Consider the following 21,139-nt stretch of genomic DNA (forward strand, 5'->3'; position numbering starts at 1 on the left):
TGTATACTGGTTTTGTTGTAAGATTGTTGCCAAGTACCTTTGTAATTTTGCAGTTAAATTGCTATCCTGGAACAACTACCACACTGTTTATGGAGGAATTTTTCCATTTCTGTTTCGGTCTACGAGGTTCTGGCTGATTTCTGAATGTAAGCCATTAAAGGTGTGAGGCTGTTTACCAGCCGTGCATTTGTAAACTGATAGCAGGCTTACTTTGATTTCTGTTTGGTTGCACTAAAATCACTTTGAACACAGCAAATGACCGAAAGCTGCTGCTAACCTGGCCCCCATTTTCAAATCAACCATTTCAAAGCCGAGAAGTTCATATGTTCGTTGCACGTGGTCGCGCCAGCGTCCAACCACAGTCTTCCTGGGTGTGACTGTAGCATTACTGTGCTTTTAGCTTTTGATGCTGATTTTAGACCTATCACTACGGTGGCCCTGAGAGGCCAAACGGACTGCAAAAAGAAAAATGCTGTAAAAAGAAAACACCTGTTTTCTGAAGTTGCAGTCCGTTTGGCCTCTCAGGGCTACCGTACTATCCCTATCTTCTTCCGCAACCCCAAATTTTTACAAGAACATGTTTTAAATGTCTTGCCTGGCTTGTTCCACCATCTTGTGGCAGAAATGGGTATTACACACTACGATACAGCCCTTCAGTTTCAGTCTGTATCAGTGTAACACACACATATACATTTTGGATAAAGCAACAGAAGGGTTTTTTCACATTCTCCTGATAGCTTCAGCTCATTTTGGATTTAATTTATTTTGAAAGACAATTTGCGGAAAGTGTCTTTGAATGCATGAATGAAATAACCACAGAAAACAGAAATCCTGTTTATGTCAGTTTACACTGCTGACAGCTACTGACAGGAGCTGAAAGCAAAAAATAAAAACAAAAATAACACAGGCGACATCCTGTGGTCCCTCAGAGGTTGGAAGTCAGTCGAGCTTTACACCCTCACCACCACAACACCACAACAAAAAAGGGATGATTTTGGCATCTTTACACTGGCACTTGCCACGAGCTGTTGCTGTGAAATTTGATCTCACAGAAGGCTTAGATGTTGGTATAAAAGCATGTGTAAGTGTGTTGTGTGTACTCCCCCAGGGCTTTTGTGTCTCTTTTATAATTTATAGTGTAGATGAGGTGAAAGTGAAACCAGCCTTTTCTCTTCTGGTCCATCTTGCTGAGAGAGGCTAGGAGAGGGTAAAAAAAAGAAAGAAAGAAAAGCATATTTCTACCCATAACAACTCTCATGATCATTACTTTAGTGAATAGTCGGAGATCATAAAATGTGTAGCAGTACTTTCTACACATCTGTTATGTTTTTAGAGCTGTATGAAGTGCTTTAGTAATCAATAACATTAGATAAGGATCTGTTTAAATGCCATTCTGTTTTCATTTCCATTCTTAAAATTGCTTCCATCTTTTAGCAAACCGATCCATGTTTTCAGTTAAACAGGTTAAAGTGTACACCAGCGTTCCTGTCACACAGCCCCGACTGCGCTCATGTTACCGTGTAACTCGACACAGCATTGTGTTGTTCTGAGTGAGGGAGCTGATCAGTCGGTCTGCCCGTGTCCTGTGCCGATACTCGCCTGCTGCACCATGAGGGCTAAAGTCTCAGACATGCACAGTAAGGACTGTGTCAAAGTGGCTGTCAGAGTCCGACCGTTCAACAAGGTCAGTGTGCTGATGTTTTCTATAATAACCACTATTTATTTTTCTTTTGTAAGCCTTTGCTGTCTGCTTTTTAAATACTCATATTTTGTATTCTTAAGGTGTGACCCACACTGATATACTGCATACTTTATTTACCCTGATAAATCCTGTTGCTTCTTTTAACATTTACAACAGTAAATATAAAATTCAAAATTCAAATTGTGTGTTATTGTGTCTCCTACCTTCCCTTGCACTTACCCTCACATTTTCCTTGAAATCTAAAATAAATGCTTTTATAAACCATTTGCTCTCCCAGCTCTTTTTAGTCTCTCTCCATCATTTCATCTTCTTTCGTTTTCTTCCTTCACTCAGAGAGAGAGGGATGCGGGCAGTCGCTGTATCATATCCATGGTTTCGAGCTCCATCACCATCCAGGATCCACGGGATTCCCAGAACCGACGGTCTTTCTGTTTCGATTATGCCTATTGGTCCCACAGCGGTTTCACAAGAGACCACAGGGGTATCTATGTGCCTGAAGAGCCAGGAGGGAGATACGCTGACCAGGTCAGGTCATAAATGAGCTGGGAGTGTGTTGTGCAAGATAAAATCTAGATGGTTTGGGCAGAATAAATCTGAATGGATATGAAGTGAGTTATAAGATTAATAAGAATTAATTTACATCTCATGAGATATCATCCATTCCCAGGACAGCGTGTTCCAAGATTTGGGAGAAGGAATATTGGAAAATGCGCTGCAGGTAGCACTCAGTCTTTATCTGATACTCTCTATCTCACGTCTCAACTCTTAATAACAAATGTTCTAAAATTACATGCGCAGGGTTATAATGCCACATTGTTAGCCTACGGTCAGACCGGCTCAGGGAAGAGTTACTCGATGATGGGTTATGGGCCTAACAAAGGCCTGATTCCTAAACTCTGCGACCGGTTGTTTCAAGCCATCAAAGAAAACCAGGAGAACAGACAATGTCAGGTGAAGGAAAAGCACAAGACGATGCAGAATGCTGTGAATGATTCAGTGTGTAAATGATCTAAAATGTGTTTCTTCTTCATGTCCCTGCAGGTCTTTTTCAGTATGTTGGAAATCTATAATGAGCAGGTGGTGTTTGGAGCAAATTTGTTTCTCTGGATATGATACATGCTACGATGCTATTATGTTTCCTGACTCTTCCTTTTCCTCCCCTCTCTGTCCAGGTGGTTGACTTGCTGTCTCGGGCGTCTCGGACTCCGGGCGGGCTCAGAGTCAGAGAGGAGCAGCAACGAGGTTTCTATGTGGAGGGTCTCCGCACAGTCCCCTGCGAGACTGCAGCTCAGGTAGAGAGATGAATGGAAAAAGGATACAAACCAAACCAATCAACTGCAGTAGCCAAAGGCTAAGGTTGCAGTCATGTGCAGTTAATATTAGAATTTTTAGGGAATTAAATGCTTTGTGATCTTCTTCAAAGAGAGCCTCACGAAGCAGTCCAGCATGAATCTGTTGGACTCGTCTGGCAGTGAGCATCAGCATTCATCAGAGTCAGAAACTAACAGAGTTAAAGACGATACGGCCATCAGTCTGAGCCCCACCACACTGGGCGATGTCGAAGCATACAAAGGGACATGCTGCTGTTTAATCTAAAAACCAAAAAATATATTTTTGTTCAGAAAAATGTGTTTGCAGGTGGAGCAGTTGATGGAGCAGGGGACGAGGACTCGAACCACTGCCGCCACCCACATGAACGCCAACAGCAGTCGATCGCACATGCTCATTATCCTCCAGCTCAAACAGGTAAAGAGGTTCTGTGCACACTTTTCCAATTTGTTAACATAATTAATACAAGAACAAACATATGTTGTATAAATCTACATTTATGTAAGTTATATTATTCCTGTCAGATCTTCTCTAAAGAGAGCATCACGAAGCAGTCCAACATAAACCTGGTGGACCTGGCTGGCAGTGAGCGTCAGCGTTCATCGGGGTCAGAAGCTGATAGGCTCAAAGAGGGCACGGCCATCAACCTGAGCCTCACCACCCTGGGCAATGTCATCAGGTGACCTGCTGTTTGACTTGATTTACTTTGCATTTACTTTAGTATTTTTGACACTCTTCCCTCATCTCTCCTCCAGCTCCCTGGCTGATGTTGCGGTGGGGAAGAAGGTTGTCCATATTCCTTACAGAGACTCGGCCCTCACAAAGTTGCTGCAGTCTGCACTGGGAGGCAACAGTCGCACTGTTATGGTATCGGACACTCATTTGATACGAGGTTGAGTCATTGGAAGATGCTTTTAAAGTAAATTGAATATATTTGTTTTTGAGATTGCCACATTGAGCCCTGCTGATATCTGCTATGAGGAGTCTCTCTCCACGCTGCGCTATGCTGAGAGGTACAATAAGCACTGTAAAGTCTTCTGGATATTTCCCTTCTGCTCTATAAGTAACATATTTAATATACGTTTTATACTTTAGTTCTTTTTGGCCTCTCCTTTATGTCGTTCTACACCTAACTTCTTGTCCCTCCACCTTTTCCACTTCTTCAGGGCAAAGCGTATCCAGAACCGTGCAGTGGTGAACGAGAGCCCCACCGAGCGTCTCGTTAAAGAACTAAAGGCAGAGAACGCCAGACTGTTGCAGCGTCTGAGCCGTCTGGGCCAGGAGGGACGCAGGGCGAATGACGAGACCAGTAAGAATCAGCGTTTGAATGCAGCAGAATGGGATTCAGAGCTGTTGACAGGTCGTCTCGTATCTTTGTGTGTTCAGAGGAGCTCCGTCAGCTGCTGACCCACAATGAGCTTCAGATCAGAGCCATTCAGACTCTATGGGAGCAGCATGTGCAGGAGGCCCTGAAAGACTGGGAGCAACAGTATGCTAACATCACACAGGTGCATGCATAGATACATACGTAGATGCAGACATGCAAAACACACAAGCAAAGGCTGCAAATGCATTTGATGGAGGTTTTGTATGTAGTGTCTTTAAATGGATGTTTCTTGTTTCCCTCGTCCTCACTGGCAGGAGAGGAGGATGATGCAGATGCATCCCTACATCCTGAACATCAACGAGGATGCTCAGCTGTCAGGGGTGGTGAAGCTTTTCATCCAGGAGGGTTAGTCCATCTGAATCTCTCTGTATCTGTGCCACGAGATGTATGGTTCTCTCCCTGATAGAAGAAGCTACTAAAGGTGGACAATACCAAATAGTTAAATGGCTTAAACAGCTTAATGTAACAAACATGTCCTGCAGATTTTAACATGTTTGGTGAAATGTTAATCTTTTTATCTTTAGGGGAATGGGACATCGGACTGTGTGACTCCTCCCCACGGTCCATTTGTATCAAGGGTCTAGGGTGAGTTTGCCATCATTGCAAAGAATAAGAAAATTGTCTTTTCATCTGTATGCATATACACTGATGGGGTCTAAATATTCTTTACATCAGTTTTCTGTCTTACATAAAATTGTTTGAGGGGCAGCCAATCAAAAGCTGTTAAAGGCTGGGTATCCATAAAATGAGAGGAGATTCATTAATAACATAAGTAAGGATTATCTTGATGTGTGAATAATGCAAACCGACTGCAGCAGAGTCCAATACTAAAAATATACGGAGCTGGGAAGAAGTCGGATCAGTCCCCTTTTTTGTTTTTATGTGCGTTAGGATCCAGGAACGTCATGCTGTGTTCAGGAATGAACAGCGCAGGGTAACGCTGACCCCGATGACAGGAACAAAGGTTATTGTAAATGGCAATCCTGTTTCCCAGGCAACAGAGCTGCAGCACCTGGTGGGTCTTGACTCAAACCTCAGTTATATGATGTGGTTGTGTGACATGCTGTTAAAGTATACACTATATATGTATGTATATATATATTTAAATATATATATATATATGTGTGTGTGTATTAGGGGTGCAACGATATTCGTATCGATATTGAACCGTTCGATACAGTGCTTTCGGTTCGGTACGCATATGTATCGAACAATACAACATTTGTAATTTATTTTATCAACTTTCCTTCTGCTGTCTGTGTTGAGCGCTCAGTGAATCAGCGTTCGACTACTCCGCCTAGGCTGCACTGTCGAGCGCAGATCCACTGAGCGTTCAACGTAGACAGCATAGTCAGAAGGAAGAGCGCAGGGCAAGCTAGCAGACAGAAGTTAAGCTCTCCTTGCAACATGGCAAATTGAACCTCCCCCACCCTTATTCAGATCTGGTGTTTGGAATTATTTTGGTTTTCATGTGACGTATGACCCTGAAGGTAAGCGCATCATGGACTAAAGTAAAACAGTATGTTGGATGTGCCACGCAATGCTCAATTACATGGGTGGGAACTAGTGTGTTAGTGCAGTTAGCTCATTAACGTGTTAGCCGTCCAGCCCCACGCACGGGGCGATCAGGGGTAGCTCGTTAACGGAGATTTGCCGTGTTGTGGCGTGAACGTCATTTCAACGAGATTAACGCTGACAGCTCTAGTGGGAACACAACGAATATGACTGCACATTTACGCCGACATCATCCTAGTACAAAGACAAGTGGAAGCAGACAAAAACAACAAGCATGCATGCTACAAACTTTACCCGAGTCATTTAGACAGCCGTTAGCACATGATTCTCCTTATGGGGACCTGATATGTTTAATATTGTGGCGAGCTCAGACAAGGAAGAGACGGAGGTGTCGTTTGGTCTTGCTTCCCGTGAGCTAGCCAGAGAGCACAGCCGTTTATTGACATCTGCAGAAGAACACTGCCGCTAGCTAACTGCTCAGCGCGGCAACCGCACAGCAACAACACACAGGGCGCCCTCTGACCCCGGAAGGACACACCGTCGCAGCGAGAGGGCGTCACCCGTCACTATGGCAACATAACTGTACAAACAGAACCCTGAACAGCCCTGACTGGCTACATAACCCCCACCTAAGGGGTCAGTCGTCCCCGACGACCCCATTACCCCACACAAAGTCCTGCAAATGTCCAGGTGCCTTCTTTTGGCGCACCGGCCGGTCACGACCGGCGGGGGAAAAGTCACTCGGGTCAAAACATGGGGTGCCACCATCATCCCACTTCTGACACCAATGTGGCGAGCTCAGACAAGGAGGAGACGGAGGTGTCGTTTGGTCTTGCTTTCCGTGAGCTAGCCAAGGAGCACAGCCGTTTATTGACATCTGCAGAAGAACACTGCCGCTAGCTAACTGCTCAGGGCAGCAACCGCATAGCATAGCAGCAACAACAACAACAACACACAGGGCGCCCTCTGACCCCGGAAGGACACACCGGCGCAGCGAGAGGGCGTCACCCGTCACTATGGCAACATAAACAAAACATAATTGTACAAACAGAACCCTGAACAGCTACCCGGTTGTTCAGTGATGACGCGACGAATCCTACTTCCGGGTCTAAAGTAGTCTGCGTTTAATATGACTTTTGTGTTGTTAACATGTTTAATGTTATGTATTTTATTCTATTTGATCTCAAAAAGCTCCTAAAACAGTCAGTGATCCCTGTTGACCTCCCTCGGCTTTTATTACCACTAATCATTTATTTAAGCTCAGTTTTTAAAACCTTAGGATGTAACTACAGCCCAGCCCATGCAGCAGTATATGAATGACTAACCTCGTATTGTGGATGGATTATCTCAGTTGTTCTCCTGGCTGAAGTTTGGTGCTTTTACAGCATCCTGCCATGCGATTACATTTGTTCCTGACCACCGAGAACACTCACGTTAACTTTTATCGAGTGGAAAAAAAGTTAGCTTGTTTATATTATGCTAACATAGCTGTGTCGCAAGCGGTCACGTAGCACATCATTATATACCAGCTAGCCAAACTTCAGTAACCCTACAAACGTCACTGCTGTTTAGTTTTCTGTCTTCATTTATGCTGGAAGTGATAGCAGAGCTGTACGTTTTAATTTGTTTCCAAAACCCCGCAGTCAGGACATGCTATATTGTATTTAGATAGAAGCTAGCGAGCTAACTCCCTGCTAACTTCTAACTCCGTTAAATGTCATAAATTCCGTTTTCATGGATGCCTGGATGTTAAAATCAATTGTTACACCTGGTAGAGCAGAACGCTGATCATTTTATTAAAGATGAAAGACTTTAGACAGTTTTTCAACTCTCAGTAATGCCATAGTGATCGTTTGATATATGGACCTGCAGCTGAGTTTAGACCCAGACACGGCTAGTGACGTCAGACTGAACAATCGGGGGTCAGTCGTCCCCGACGACCCCATTACCCCACACAAAGTCCTGCAAATGTCCAGGTGCCTTCTGGAAAAGTCACTCGGGTCAGAACATGGGGTGCCACCATCATCCCACTTCTGACACCAATGTGGTGAGCTCAGACAAGGAGGAGACGGAGGTGTCTTTGGTCTTGCTTCCCGTGAGCTAGCCAGGGAGCACAGCCGTTTATTGACATCTGCAGAAGAACACTGCCGCTAGCTAACTGCTCAGCGTAGCAACCGCACAGCAACAACAACAACACACAGGGCGCCCTCTGACCCCGGAAGGACACACCGTCGCAGCGAGAGGGCGTCACCCGTCACTATGGCAACATAAACAAAACATAACTGTACAAACAGAACCCCGAACAGCCCTGACCCGCTACAATATGCTGCTGAGAATATAGCCCAGAAGAAGCGTATAGTATTGCTTTTATTTTGGAAAGAGCCATTTCTCTGTAATAAACTCTCTTTTCCAAAGATGAGTGATTCCTCAATCAGATACAGGGCTTGCAAAATCACTAGCCCGACGTCCCGGGGCTAGCGATTTTTCCAGTCGGGCTACCAAAATCTATCTCTGCCCTGCCCGTCGGGCTATTGTAGGAAAAATATATGTCAATGCTTTTGCATTCTTTCGGAAATGTAGCTGGGTAATTATGTCATTGGCATCGGTGAGCCACTGTCAATATGTGACATATTGAAGTCGCGTTTGAATTTGCGCTTGTTTTTTGCTTTCACTTTGCAATCGTGCGAACTGTGTATAGAGAGCGACAGCACTGATTGGTGAGTGATGATAATTTGCACACCAATTCCTCTGACATCGTCTTATCAATCGTTAGCTTACTATGCAAACATGACAAGTGAAATCTCCCGCAGCAAGCTTAAACATATGAGAGGTTGATCGCGCAGAGAATCGCTGACCGTTATGTGTGTGTGTGTGTGTGTGTGTGTGTATGTGTGTGTGTGTGTGTGTGTGTGTGTGTGTGTGTGTGTGTGTGTGTGTAAAAGCAGCAGGATATATATTTTAGTTCTGCTGAGCCAAATAAGACAGGTCAGGGTGAAGAAGTGACAGCCAAAGAAAAGCTTACCACAAAACGGAAAAGTTATGACAAATCAGACTATAAGGCAAAAAGAAAGTGCAGCTTTATGGTTTCATGGACAAAAGAATTTCTGTGGCTGCAATATGATGAGCTATATAACCGGGGCTGCACATAAGTGGTCCGCAGGTGCGCATTGGCAGTCAAAAAACAAACAAAAAAAAACCGCGCACAAGATATGAAGTTGCAACGCGTGTTTGCATACATAAGATTTTCTGGAGGAGGACAGACATTTGTTTAGAACTCTTAAAGATGTCGAAGAAGCTCCTTTAAGCAATTACTTTGGTGTTCCTCCACCTCCAAACAAATGTCAGAAGGAGTCCGAACCACAAAAGAAGCACGTATTCTCGGAAAAGTGGTTGCAGGAGGTGAGCTGGCTTCAAACAAATGATGAACGCACAGAGATGTGGTGCGGAATGTGCCGTGAAAATCCCACTCTAGCGGACAAAAACAGTGCTTTTTATATGGACGCAAACGCGCGTTGCAACTTCTTATCTGGTGCGCGTCTTTTATTTTGACAGCGAATGCGCACATGCGGACCACTTATGTGCACCCCTGTAAATAACATAATGTTCTGCCGGGTGTGTTGTTGGTTTTCTCTCGATTTCTGAGTCGACAAGCGCCTTTGTTACTGGGACCAGTCATTTTAAGAAAGGCCCCCATTAGAACCCATGAGAAATGCATTATTGCTCAGTCTGCAATATCTTTCCCAGAACAAACACCAATTGCAAATAACATACTAAAAATAAACCTGAAAAATCTGTTTAGAACAGCGTACTATGTTGCAAAGAGTGAACTACCACTGGCAAAATTTAGCAGTCTTTGCAAACTTCAAAAAGCAAATGGCCTAGATCTTGGTTCCACTTGTCTCTTATCCGTGACTTCAGCGGAAATTTCAAATTCAGGATCTGACACAGACTGATTCATGTCCTACACCGTTCTTACAAGTTCATAGAAATTTATGTTCAATTAGAACCAAGTATTTGAGTTGATGATTGTAATTTTTATACAATGTTGTAATTTGTTTTTCAACAATTTTTTGATTAATGTTTTGTTTCCTTTACAATATTATACTTTAATGTATAATATTGTAAAGGAAACAAAACATCAATCAAAAAATTGCTCTCTTTTTTTATTCGGGCTACTTACATTTATTTTGGGCTACCAAAAACTGAAGAGTCCCTGCCCAATGGGCTACCAGGGATTTTGAAATTTTGAGAGCCCTGAGAGATATTTATTTTTTTAATTACTTTTGTTTCAGCAACATTAAATTTAAAAACTGTACTTTTGAGTTAAAATATATATTTATAATTTTAATAAATGACAAATTAAAAAGGCATGAACATTTTTTTTGTATCGAAAAAATATCGAACCGAACCGTGAATTTTGTGTATCGTTGCACCTATATATATATATATATATATATATATATATATATATATATATATATATATATATATATATATATATATATATATAAATTTTTTTTATTTTCTATTTTTATCAGGATCGCCTCATTCTGGGTTCCAACTGCACCTACCTGTTCATTGGTTATCCATCAGAGAGATGCGGGGATGACTGGAGTCGCTATGATTACGATTACTTCCAGTCTGAACTGGCTGCAGCTGAGGGCATCCACCTGGGTGAGCGGGAGCGTGAATAACTCCACATGAAGGGCTCTTATTTTTTGAAGGAAACTCACTGAACTCATTATATTATTCATCTGCATGTGTTTAGGTGAGTCCAGTGCTGGATCGAGTCAGACAGACCCCAGTCTGCTAGCTGTCTTCTTTGATTACATCAAATTGATGCCCATGGTGGCTGAGGCCAACCAGATGAGCCAGGAATTGAGCAAGGTAACGCACGGCCTCAGGGTGAAAAATTCTGTATTTAACGTGTTCCTAGAAAGCAAATATCTTTGGTTTCCTGTGCGTCATCAGATTCTGGCCATGTGTTGCATTGTGTTTGCAGGATGTGGAGTTCAAGCTGGAGATTAAAAATCTGGCACTGTCAGATTCAAAAGGCCACGATCTAGAGAAAGACATCGTTGTCAGAGTCACCTCCAAGGGAACCAAGCAGGTTGGTCTGTCCCTGTATGGGGTGTTTTGTCACTTGTGTAAACTGCAGCGTCACTTTGAAAGATTACAATCTTTGCATGCACTCTGCAGGTCTGGATGTGGTCCAAAGCCAAGTTTATTAACCGCAAGTTTCTGATGGAAGAGGTTTACCAGCAGCATTTGGCAGAGCAGAGCGGAGACAATGTATGTTAGCTGAAAGAACAATGTTGATGTTTGTTGGCTTGTATTTACCTTTACATCTCTGCAGATGTTTAAGCTAAATAAAACATGTGCATATTCGCTATATTGACATCACATATTGTTAGGATGGTCAGCACTTCCTAAAGCATAAACCTTTCCAGACCAGTAACTCTATTATTAAGACTTTTATGTTTTTAGGAAGTAGCCGAGCTGTCAACAGTAACATTACCCAGAGATAAAGACCCATTCTGGGATCCAATTGAGCCTCTTCTCCTGGGCACTGCCCACCTTTGGCTCCAATCGTTGGCCTTCCGCATCCCTCTGGAAGAGCAGCTAGAGGTACAAACTGATATACTCCATACACACTGGCATCTTCATCTAAAAGTATTTTCAGATGACAGTTAAATAAAGTCAGTGGGTGATGATCCCGGTCTGCAGGTGTTGGGGTCAGAGGGCACAGAGGAAGGCATTCTACAAACACAGCTGGTCCCCTGCTCTTCAACTGGACTGTATGTCACACATGCACAGACACACAAACCTTCAGTGCACAGGTATATCAGTAACTAGACGTTCGCACTTCCCAGCCCTCTGGGTGAGGATGACATCCTGATTGACCCATCAGAGATACTGGGTAGACGACTAGACTTCCAGCTGGTCCTGGATCAGTGTTGTGGCTTACGCTGGATCAGAGAGGCCCACAATCGAGGTGTTCAAATTGGGTAAGGCACATGTGGCTCGGTGTAGAGTACACTGCATTAAATCCTATTGAACTTGGAGATGGAAACCTGGTATATATTTACTGGCACATAGAGGAAGCTGTTAATAATTTTAGCTTTTGAAAAGGTACCGTGGACTCAAGCGTGAAGTCTCCAGTCGTGTCGTCTTCTAAAAGAAGAGAGTTGTGAAATGCTTTCTTCTCTCCGACATTACTTAATCTCCTTACTCTGTTAGTTTCAGGTTATTTGACTGCAGCCAGCCTCTGTACACTCCAGCTGTTTGGCACAACGTGAATCCTCTGCTGGATCACAGAGTCCACTTTGCCTCCCTCCACACCTCCCAGCGTCTGCTAGACTTCCTGCAGAGCAGCGCTGTGGTGCTGGAGCTCTGGGGCCTTCAAGGTGAGGATGGACATTTTTTTTATTTATGCCTGAAGTAAGTGAACTCGGTGATAGCTATTATAACAACAAGACATGCTTAATTTTTTTTTAATGAACCGCGTGGGATTTAAACATTTAAACTGGATTTTAATTTCATCGTGTGTACATTATACATCACATTATTAAATTTCTCATGCAGGTTTAAGAAAAGCCACAGCTGAAATAGAAAGTTTCTTTAAAGATTGCTGCTCAGTGCTTGTTTTCTATCCCAGAGGGCTGCACTCAGTTGAAGTCTTCACTGGAAGGTGTGCGGATGACTGCAGATGGCATCTTCATCATTGATGAGTCGAGTCCAACAGAAAACACAGTGAGTTAGACGTTTAGGAGTAATTGTTTACGTTGACATGAGTTATTTATTGTCTTATTTATTCAGTGTGTGTGTGTTTTATCACAGCCTGTAGACCCCTCAGACCTCAGTTGTTCAGTAAGAGCTCTTCAGCAGGACTTAGATGAACTAAAGAGTGTTAATGAATCACTGAGGAAAGAGAATCACAATCTGAGGGAACAACTCAACACAGCCAGGAATGGTAACAAAAACATACACGAGTTTGTGGTTTCTATTCCAAAGAACTGAAAAAACTACCACACATATGACTTTGGAAGCTTTTGACTTGCTCTTTCAGAAACACACACACACACATTTCTCTCTTCTGGTTTTAGGTGGCGAGGGTGCGCGTAGTCGCTCGGTGCGTCCCAGCTGTGATGCAGAGTTTGCCCGCGCTCTGAAGGTTTTCTATCACAGCATGACTTCAGTAAGAGGTCAGCTGCAGCGCCTGCGCAGACACAGGCCCAGCGTACGTATTCACGTGTTATCTTCTGTCTTAGCATGAGTTAGTGTTACTACAATGTGGACATGCTTAAAATCCTTAATATAGTGAATCAGCACAGAATGAAATATTGACCTGTTTCATCACATTATTAGCTCCAAGAGTGAACAATTTTGAGCTGCTGCGTTTAGAAAATTACATCTGTGCTGTAGTTATTTGGCTTATGCCTCCAATAGATGCATGATAACTGAAGCACTGTGAAGGATCTGCAAGTGTTATTGTTGTGAAAACTGTTTAAGGTCTGGCCAAAAGAATTATTGACTTTAAACATTAGGAATATGGTTCCGAGAACTGGAGCTGATGTCATAGCAATTTACCAAAACGTCTGATAAATTGCACTTGAACAGATTGAATCCTGCCCATGGATATAACACTCCTGTTTGCACATCATGCAGGATGTTAATGTGCGTGCTTTCCAGGAGGAGTCAGACCTGCTGGGGCTCAGACTGTTTGTGGATGAGCAGAGTCATTTGCTGAGAGACTTCTCGGAGCAGCTGGAACAGAACGTCTCTACGCTCAAACAAGATGTGGCCGCCATCGTCCGCCGGAAACGAGAACGATCAGGAATCTGGTCTTGACCAGGGTTTTTATTTTTTAGGAAAGTACACATTTATGTTGACACTTTAATTTCGCAACTCTGCAGATATTCCGGTTGAGGGTATGAAATGAGCAGAACCAGGTTCTTACAAACTAAATTCTTTGTTTGGGTAAATAAACATGACGGGGATCTGTTATGATGTTCCTCATTTTCTGTCATATACACTTTTCAAATGGTACATGCTTGTGTTAAAGCTGGAAAAGCCATTGAGATAATGAGGTACCTGAGAGCCAAAAGCCTTTCTACTCTTAGCTCTGAAGGATGTCACCGAGAGCAGATATCCCGAATATCTAATATCTGAGGCACAGCAGCTCCACTCACTTGTTTTAACAGTCAAATTGACTGAGGGGCTACAAACGCTCAGTGAAATCAAAAGGGGCTGTTTTGAAATAGAAATCATGAAAAGCTACTCTAATGGAGTTTAAGAATGAGAGCATGGGGTTAGAAATGAGGCCTAACAGATTAGAATTAGTTCCCATTAATGAACACTACATGCACAGTGGACCATACTTCCTTCTTACTTTTTGTCTGTAAAATGAAGTTTATTCCGGTGGATTATTCTTTTAGTACGCTTGGTTAACAACAATGTATATGCAAGTCTACTATTAAGAGTAACTACAAGTGAAGTCTGTTTAAAAAAAGTTTATTAGACTGCATGTATAAGACATCGTTACAGTTCCAAACTGCAAATAAATTAAAAGGCAAAGACAGCTCAAGTTTCAAAATTCACAAAATTCTTACCGGTACACATTTTTTTTAAGCATCATTAAAAATCCATTGTGTTTTCAAGCTAATGTAGTTCACTTTGAAGCTGTATCACTGGATGACAGAAATCTTCCTCGTGTCTCACTGTGGGGGGATTAATGTTAACGTAAGTGAACAAGAAAAAGACGTCAAACAGCTGAGCGAGATCGTCTCTCCTTATGTTGAGTTTATGACATATTTACGACAGCGTCTCTCACTGCAATGTCTAATTTGGAGGTAAAAAGCACAACGGTTGATGTTTGTAAGCAGTCACGACTTGTAAGAGTACAGACAGTTGCTGTAGGTCCAAAAAAAGATTAGCGTGGGCACATTTACAGGAGGAGGCAGATGTGAGGCAGATTAGTCATCACACAGTACAGAATTTATAAAAAAAAAAAATCTATGTACAAGAAATATGCAGGCAGACAAGCTGACAGCACATAGCTGCTCATGAGAAATTTAAAACAAGACAGAGATGAGAGGAGAGAGGCAACGGCGAAAGGCAGAGGATAAGCCTGGCTTCAACTGAAGAGGTAGACTGTGGGATAGACAGACAGTTACAGATATTCTACTGCGAGGAGAGATTAGATTCTTCACAAATAAGCACCACATGTTATTTTTTATCAGAACTGATCATGTTAGGTTTAGGATCAGTATCTTCCTTTCCAAAAACAGCACCCAGTAACATGAATGTACAGTTACAGAGAAAGCTGAGGGTCCAGGTGAGGTAGGTTAATCAGGTTTCTAGGATTAGGGACCAAACGGAGCTGCATGAACATGAAACAATATTCATTTCTTTTTGCTCAGAGTAGAAAATAAATGTCAGAGAACAAGAAGCACAATGACTGAACATTTCTTTTTCTAATGTTGGACTGTCAGTTGTCTGCACCTCTTTGGGCAAGTTTGAGCCTGAGGAACAGGACTACAGATGATCACAGAGCATGTACAGGAGCAGTTTTGGTGTTTATATAGTACATTGGTGATTATTGCATTTAAAAAAAAAATCCACTTCCTTCCTAAAGGAAACCCATGCTATCTGTTTCCATTTAAAATTACAGTCCTATCTGTGCAGTCATGGGGTTTGAATGCACAGATTTTGTTCTTACCTAACGTCAATCAGCTTTCTTTTTCAGAGGGTAAAAAACACGGGGTTGTATGTTAATCGGATTGTAAAGCCACAGGAGGCATATTTTAGATTTTTACCTGCTATTTCGTTTATTCTTATAAAACACTGAGCATGCATTTGTTTTGTAAATTATTATCTCGCTTGTTTAAAAAGTTGCCTTATCGCTTCTTTGCCAGGTTCAAGTCTCAGTGCAGACAGTTCAGAAGACAGTATAAAAGATGGACGTGGCTTCCAGTTGTGAATGCCTTAAACCTGCAATCTGTTTTACGGTCACCAGGGGGCGATAGCTGTGGTGGCCAAAAAAAAAACTTGGGGCTTTCTGAGCTGACCTCTGGAAACACTTTCCTGCTGGGTTTATTGTTTCAGCCACTTATTTGAGATAACGCTGAATAAAAATAACTTGTGATATAATAATAATAATGATAACTTGTGATTGACAGGATGTTAGCCAATGAGTGTAGTTTCACAGTCAAACCGGCTTTCTTCCATCACATCCAGTTTCAACAGCAAGATGGCTCATCGAAGCTTCAAGGTGGGACTTCACAAACTAGAGGGTGATTACATGGTAGCTATGTCCATCTTTTATATTGTATATGTCAGTACTAAAATACTATTTTGGCTGACTTGAAATAAATATCTGTGCATGTAAATAAGAGCACAGATTATCCATTACAGCCATGGCCATATTTTATCACTCTCTGAAACAACCCTTTTACATTCATGGGTGGAAAACGGTTCGTCTTTCAGCTCCCTCCTTCAAGCTCCAGGGGAGAATTAAAATTTAAAAACACATCACTAGTCATGTCTCCATTTCCCACTTTCCCCCACACACACACACACACACACACACACACACACACACACACACACACACACACACACACACACACACTGAAGCTTCCAGCAGCAGAAGACAAACTTCACAGTATAAAAATAACTCAAACCACAGAGAGGTCCATAATTTCACATTAGGCCCATTTTTTTTTTCCATTTTCTGAAGCCACGCAAAGACAAACATCACTCATTAAGAGCTGCAATCCAGAGCAGTGGAGTCGGCAGTGTTCGGGTATTTAACATTATATTCATATAGGTCCTGAAAGATGATCACCAATATATGGATGATGCCACTATCAACCAGACTGAGAGACACCTTTGTCAGTGTCTGTTTGTTTCCATTGCTAGCTTTCCCTGAATAATGTCTCGAGTGTCACCAAAAGAGGACGGGGATTTATTCCTGTTGGCTCAGCCTGTTGAATCAAGCAGACCAGGTGTAAACTCAAAATAATTCAGTGAGCAAACTGGTCCACCTTACAGCCAAACTCCATCAAAATTTAGAGGAGTCATGGTTACTGCTCACAAACAACCACAGATTACCAACACAGCACTCAGAGACACATTCCCCATCCTCAAAAAAGAAAACAAACAGACTGCTGTGTATCTGCTTCACGTCTCCATCCTTTCACTGATCCAGTGTCTCAGGCGTTGGTGCCTTCGTTCTCAGCCGCTCGGCCGTCACTCGCCGTCGTTCCATGTGTGATGAGGGTAGGTGGGGCCACAGACACGTCTCGCTGGCTGCTGTGCCTCGAGTGGCTGTCTATCTGATGGAGGCTGCTGTGAGTGGAGAGCGGATGGTCGAGACGTGGATTGCTGCCATGGAAACTGCGGTCCTCTGTACCTCGGTAAACCACGGTATCGCTCCTAATGGGGGAGAAGCAATGAAAGAAAAGCTGAGCTTCGACTGATTCACATCGTCTGAGAGGAAGCGAGAGCATCGTGGATTTCCTGGTCTACCTGTCATCTCGAGTGCGCCGCAGGCTGCTGTGGTAGCTGGCCTTGCTGTGGACGCTGCTGGCCTTACTCCTGGTGGAGGAGGGGTGCCCGTGGTGAGTTCTAACTGGTTCATCAAGGTCGTCTAGAACAGCTAAGTGGGTGGAGGAGGCGTGTGTGGAAGTGCCCTACAGGAGGAGAGATCAAACACATGTAGCGCTGAAACCGCTGAGATTAAAGATTTAATTTAACACCCGACACCTTTGCACAACGTGTAAATATTCAAATCCAAAAGGCTACATCTTGCTCAAGGCTCTGTGTACATTACTCCAGCATAAGACATTCATATCTTTTGGATCTTGACTCAAATCTAATGACAAGATTATGCCTCAGGTTATTACTTTTATTATTATGATAGACACCTAGCCAGGTTCACAGGGGTTGAAAAGCTTCATTGATGATGCGGCTAAATATTATCAATGAAGAAATATGTACATGAAAACACCAGTCTGATTAAACCTTTATCAAAGCTTCTAGATGCTGACAAAAAAAAACAGGCATACAAGATACGATCTTTCATTTCAGTCTTCTCTTCCTTTCATCAGTTTCAAAAGAGCTCAGAGCCGTAACCTGTGGACATTCATGTTTGGACTTTACTCCCACGGCACTTATAAATAATTCCATCCTGCTTTTTTTTTTGCTGTTGTCTTTGCAGTCCTACCTGAGTGGATGTCCCTCTGGACTTCCTAACGATGGGGGTGTTGGGCTCACGCAGCAGAGACTGAGCAAAGTCCGGCTGCTCTTGCAGCACCTGGCGAGACTCATTCACCCCACTGCTGCAGAAAGAAAAAGGTGAAGGAGGTCAGAGGTGGGACGTTTTTACAGACAGGGAACAAGTCGCAGATAAAATTGGAACCAAGAGACAGATTGGGGGGGAAGGAGTAGGAAGACATTTAGGATTCAAGAAGAAATACGGGAAAGAGACAAGAAAACAGTTGATAAGGACAGGATAGGGAAGATTAATGATTAATGTGCTGTTGTATAGCAACGTGTCACCACAAAAGGAAATACAGTAGAGATACTAAACCCCTGAACAACTGAGAGGGAAGGAAAATTGCATGTGAAACAAAGTACAAGATACTTCTAAGTGCATAATTAGTTGTGATAAACTCAATTTAGTTCTCTCGAACATTAAAAGACACACAGTCTCTTCTTACTCTTTGCGCCTGCGTCCATGTAGGAAACTGGCCCACTCAAAACAGGTCTTCTTGCTGCCCACCCAGAAAACAGAGGGGATCCCCACCACGAGCATCATCAGATATTTAATTAGGAACAAAACCATGGCCGGTCTGCTGGTCTCCTCAACCTGAAAATAAAATAAAATGCACACGTTAATGATGCAATCATCTAATCAGCACAGCATGGAGTTTTTAAAAACACAGAGTAAAGTGAAGCAGAGGAGAGAGAGGAAGAGAACAAAGGCTTCGATTATAATGTAGGCAGACTAATTGTGCAGTAGAATATTTCCTCGACAACTAAACATGAAAGATATGCTAAAAGCTTTGGATCCACCAACATTTAACAAACTAAAATCCTCAAACATAATCTAGACAAACCGAGCTGTTTGATGGATCTCCCAGCAGAGGGCAGAGATTTGGTTCTTGGTCCTCTTTTTATTGAATATAAATCCCAGATTTTTAAGAAATACAACAAACAGAACGCTGTGTCGTTCAATCCCAAATCATGGTTTCATCTGTCCGATAAAATTTCACTATGGGAAACCATCAAACACACTGAGTACTGTGTTAAAAAGTTTTTGTGGAAAACCATTATATTGTACTTTAGGTGGTCTTTAAGATATCAAATTCTTTAAATTTGCTTTTTAAATTAAGATAAAAATCTTCCTAAAGATGCTATTAAAGCAATTGACCCTCACTACAGTGAGGGTAAAATCCATGAGCAGCTGAGCCTTTTAGTGAGATAAGAGATTTATTGTTTTTGAAACCCGGGCCCAGAAGAATTTCCATTTATTAATTAGCTTAAGTCTCTGTCACCCATGCTGAGATGAAATGTGTCTTATTTAGATCATCAGATAAAACGAGAAGCCCTGGGTCTTCAGTAAATTATCACCCGTGAACACACACAAAGAAAGAAACTCAAATGAACTTTGAAGATTCTTTTGTGGTGTCAATTATCCAAGAACAAGCAACTGCGCCCTCTCCCAGAACACACAGAAAACCCCCGGGCAAAGATCACATAACACACAGCAATATTGAAATTCCAGAGCTGTAATAGGACGTAAAGGGGATCTTCATGATCTTCACAAACACACAGACACACTCACACAATTTGACATGTGATGGAAACAATGACAAAGCCTTATGAAGTAAAGGTGTATGTGTGTGTGTGCACACATCCAACTGACTGACACACAGGTAGGGATGGAGTATGTTAGCGTCTGCACTGTGCACAATTATCTGGTTAATAATTTAGCACTGGACTATATGAATCACTGCATTCCCACCCATCTTCATAAACAGGATAAAGCCCTTATGGAGGACTGGCAGCAGACCGTGACTAAGCAGCCCAGGGAGCAGAGGGGCTGAAAGATGCATGAGAAAATTAACTGAAATACAAAGAGAAAAGGAAACGGAGCAAAACAAAGATGGGAGAGGTTGTTTTTTTTTTTTGTGGAATTGGTCTTGAGAGCTATATTAGCTGAGCTAATGATGCATGCCACACTCTGCTCCCCTCCCTCACAAATACCTACTCACTCAGCCGCACACACAACTAAGTGCCAGCTCTTACCCACTCTCAACCAAGCACTCAGCATCTTTGGCCAAATCCCAGCTCCCACCCTTGGCCCTTAGGTATCCCATTTCTTTGGGAAATTGAAGGATAGTGGTCATCTAGCCCCCCAAACAAAGCGTGGAGGACCATCTTGCCCTAAGCTGCAGTGAAAAATGGAAGGGGAGAATTGAGATTGGGCCTTTGATCATGAAATAATCCATCTATCCATCCATCTAACAGCTTAACTTAGGGACGCGGGGGGCTGGAGCCTATCCCAGCAGTCATCGGAGAAGAGGCAGGGTACATTTTGGACAGGTCGCTAACACAGAGAGACAGGTGACCACAGGGTCTCACATCCACACCTACGGCCAGTTTAGGATCACCAGTTAATGTGACGTGTGTCTCTTTGGAATGTGGGAAGAAGCCCATGCAGGGAGAACATGCCAACTGTACAGTGAAAGGCACCAGCCAATCAGGACATGTGCAGAGAAAGTGCTAACCACTTCACCACAATGCTTTCTTTCATAAAGTAAGCATGGGAGTTCTTGTTGTAGTTCCTAAATGTCTTCCCACTACTGTAATCAATTCTGACGTCACCGGCTACAACAAAGGTAAGAGCTCATCTGAATAAAACCTGGTTAAATTCCAGATACCAATTAAAAATCATCTTCACGTTAAACTAGTAATTGTACATTTTTGTTTTTATTTCTCAGAACCAAGTGGCTAACATAAACTAGCTAAAATGTTGGCTAACCAGAAAAATTATATGATTGGACTTTTTTTTTTTTTTTTTTTTAAATGAGACTTTGTTTTTCCCTCGTGTTTTCATACATTTCTGGCCTACAGAACATGGCAAGACTTAACTTGTAAAAAAGGTAAAAAACAAAAAAAACCGTTGAGCTCCATTC

General features: G+C 42.6%; 2 protein-coding genes across 4 annotated transcripts in view; one reads left to right on the forward strand and one right to left on the reverse strand.

Moving 5' to 3' along the window:
- Positions 1 to 1,609: 1,609 nt before the first annotated feature.
- kif28 (kinesin family member 28) lies at positions 1,610 to 14,725 on the forward strand. The gene is given in 27 exon segments (XM_080303292.1): positions 1,610 to 1,684; positions 2,036 to 2,232; positions 2,375 to 2,420; positions 2,501 to 2,653; positions 2,744 to 2,779; positions 2,875 to 2,994; positions 3,341 to 3,448; positions 3,556 to 3,710; positions 3,787 to 3,898; positions 3,977 to 4,044; positions 4,198 to 4,340; positions 4,418 to 4,539; positions 4,673 to 4,763; positions 4,943 to 5,003; positions 5,310 to 5,433; positions 10,472 to 10,619; positions 10,702 to 10,820; positions 10,936 to 11,043; positions 11,133 to 11,229; positions 11,443 to 11,561; positions 11,661 to 11,731; positions 11,807 to 11,941; positions 12,174 to 12,340; positions 12,592 to 12,705; positions 12,781 to 12,929; positions 13,048 to 13,173; positions 13,626 to 14,725. Coding segments are annotated over 27 exon segments (3,123 nt in total). The 3' UTR covers positions 13,785 to 14,725.
- Positions 14,432 to 21,139, reverse strand: part of LOC113024318 (frizzled-3-like) — a 32,599-nt gene continuing 25,891 nt past the window's right edge. For all 3 annotated transcript variants that reach the window (XM_026171282.2, XM_080303299.1, XM_080303306.1), the window contains 4 exons: positions 18,659 to 18,807; positions 18,163 to 18,277; positions 17,466 to 17,629; positions 14,432 to 17,372 (listed from right to left, as the gene is read on the reverse strand). In XM_026171282.2, coding sequence (XP_026027067.2) covers positions 17,150 to 17,372; positions 17,466 to 17,629; positions 18,163 to 18,277; positions 18,659 to 18,807 — 651 coding nt within the window. In that variant the 3' untranslated portion in view covers positions 14,432 to 17,149. The remainder of the gene's footprint in view (positions 17,373 to 17,465; positions 17,630 to 18,162; positions 18,278 to 18,658; positions 18,808 to 21,139) is intronic.

Source organism: Astatotilapia calliptera, chromosome 1, assembly GCF_964374335.1.
Source record: "Astatotilapia calliptera chromosome 1, fAstCal68.1, whole genome shotgun sequence".
Taxonomy (NCBI): domain Eukaryota; kingdom Metazoa; phylum Chordata; class Actinopteri; order Cichliformes; family Cichlidae; genus Astatotilapia; species Astatotilapia calliptera.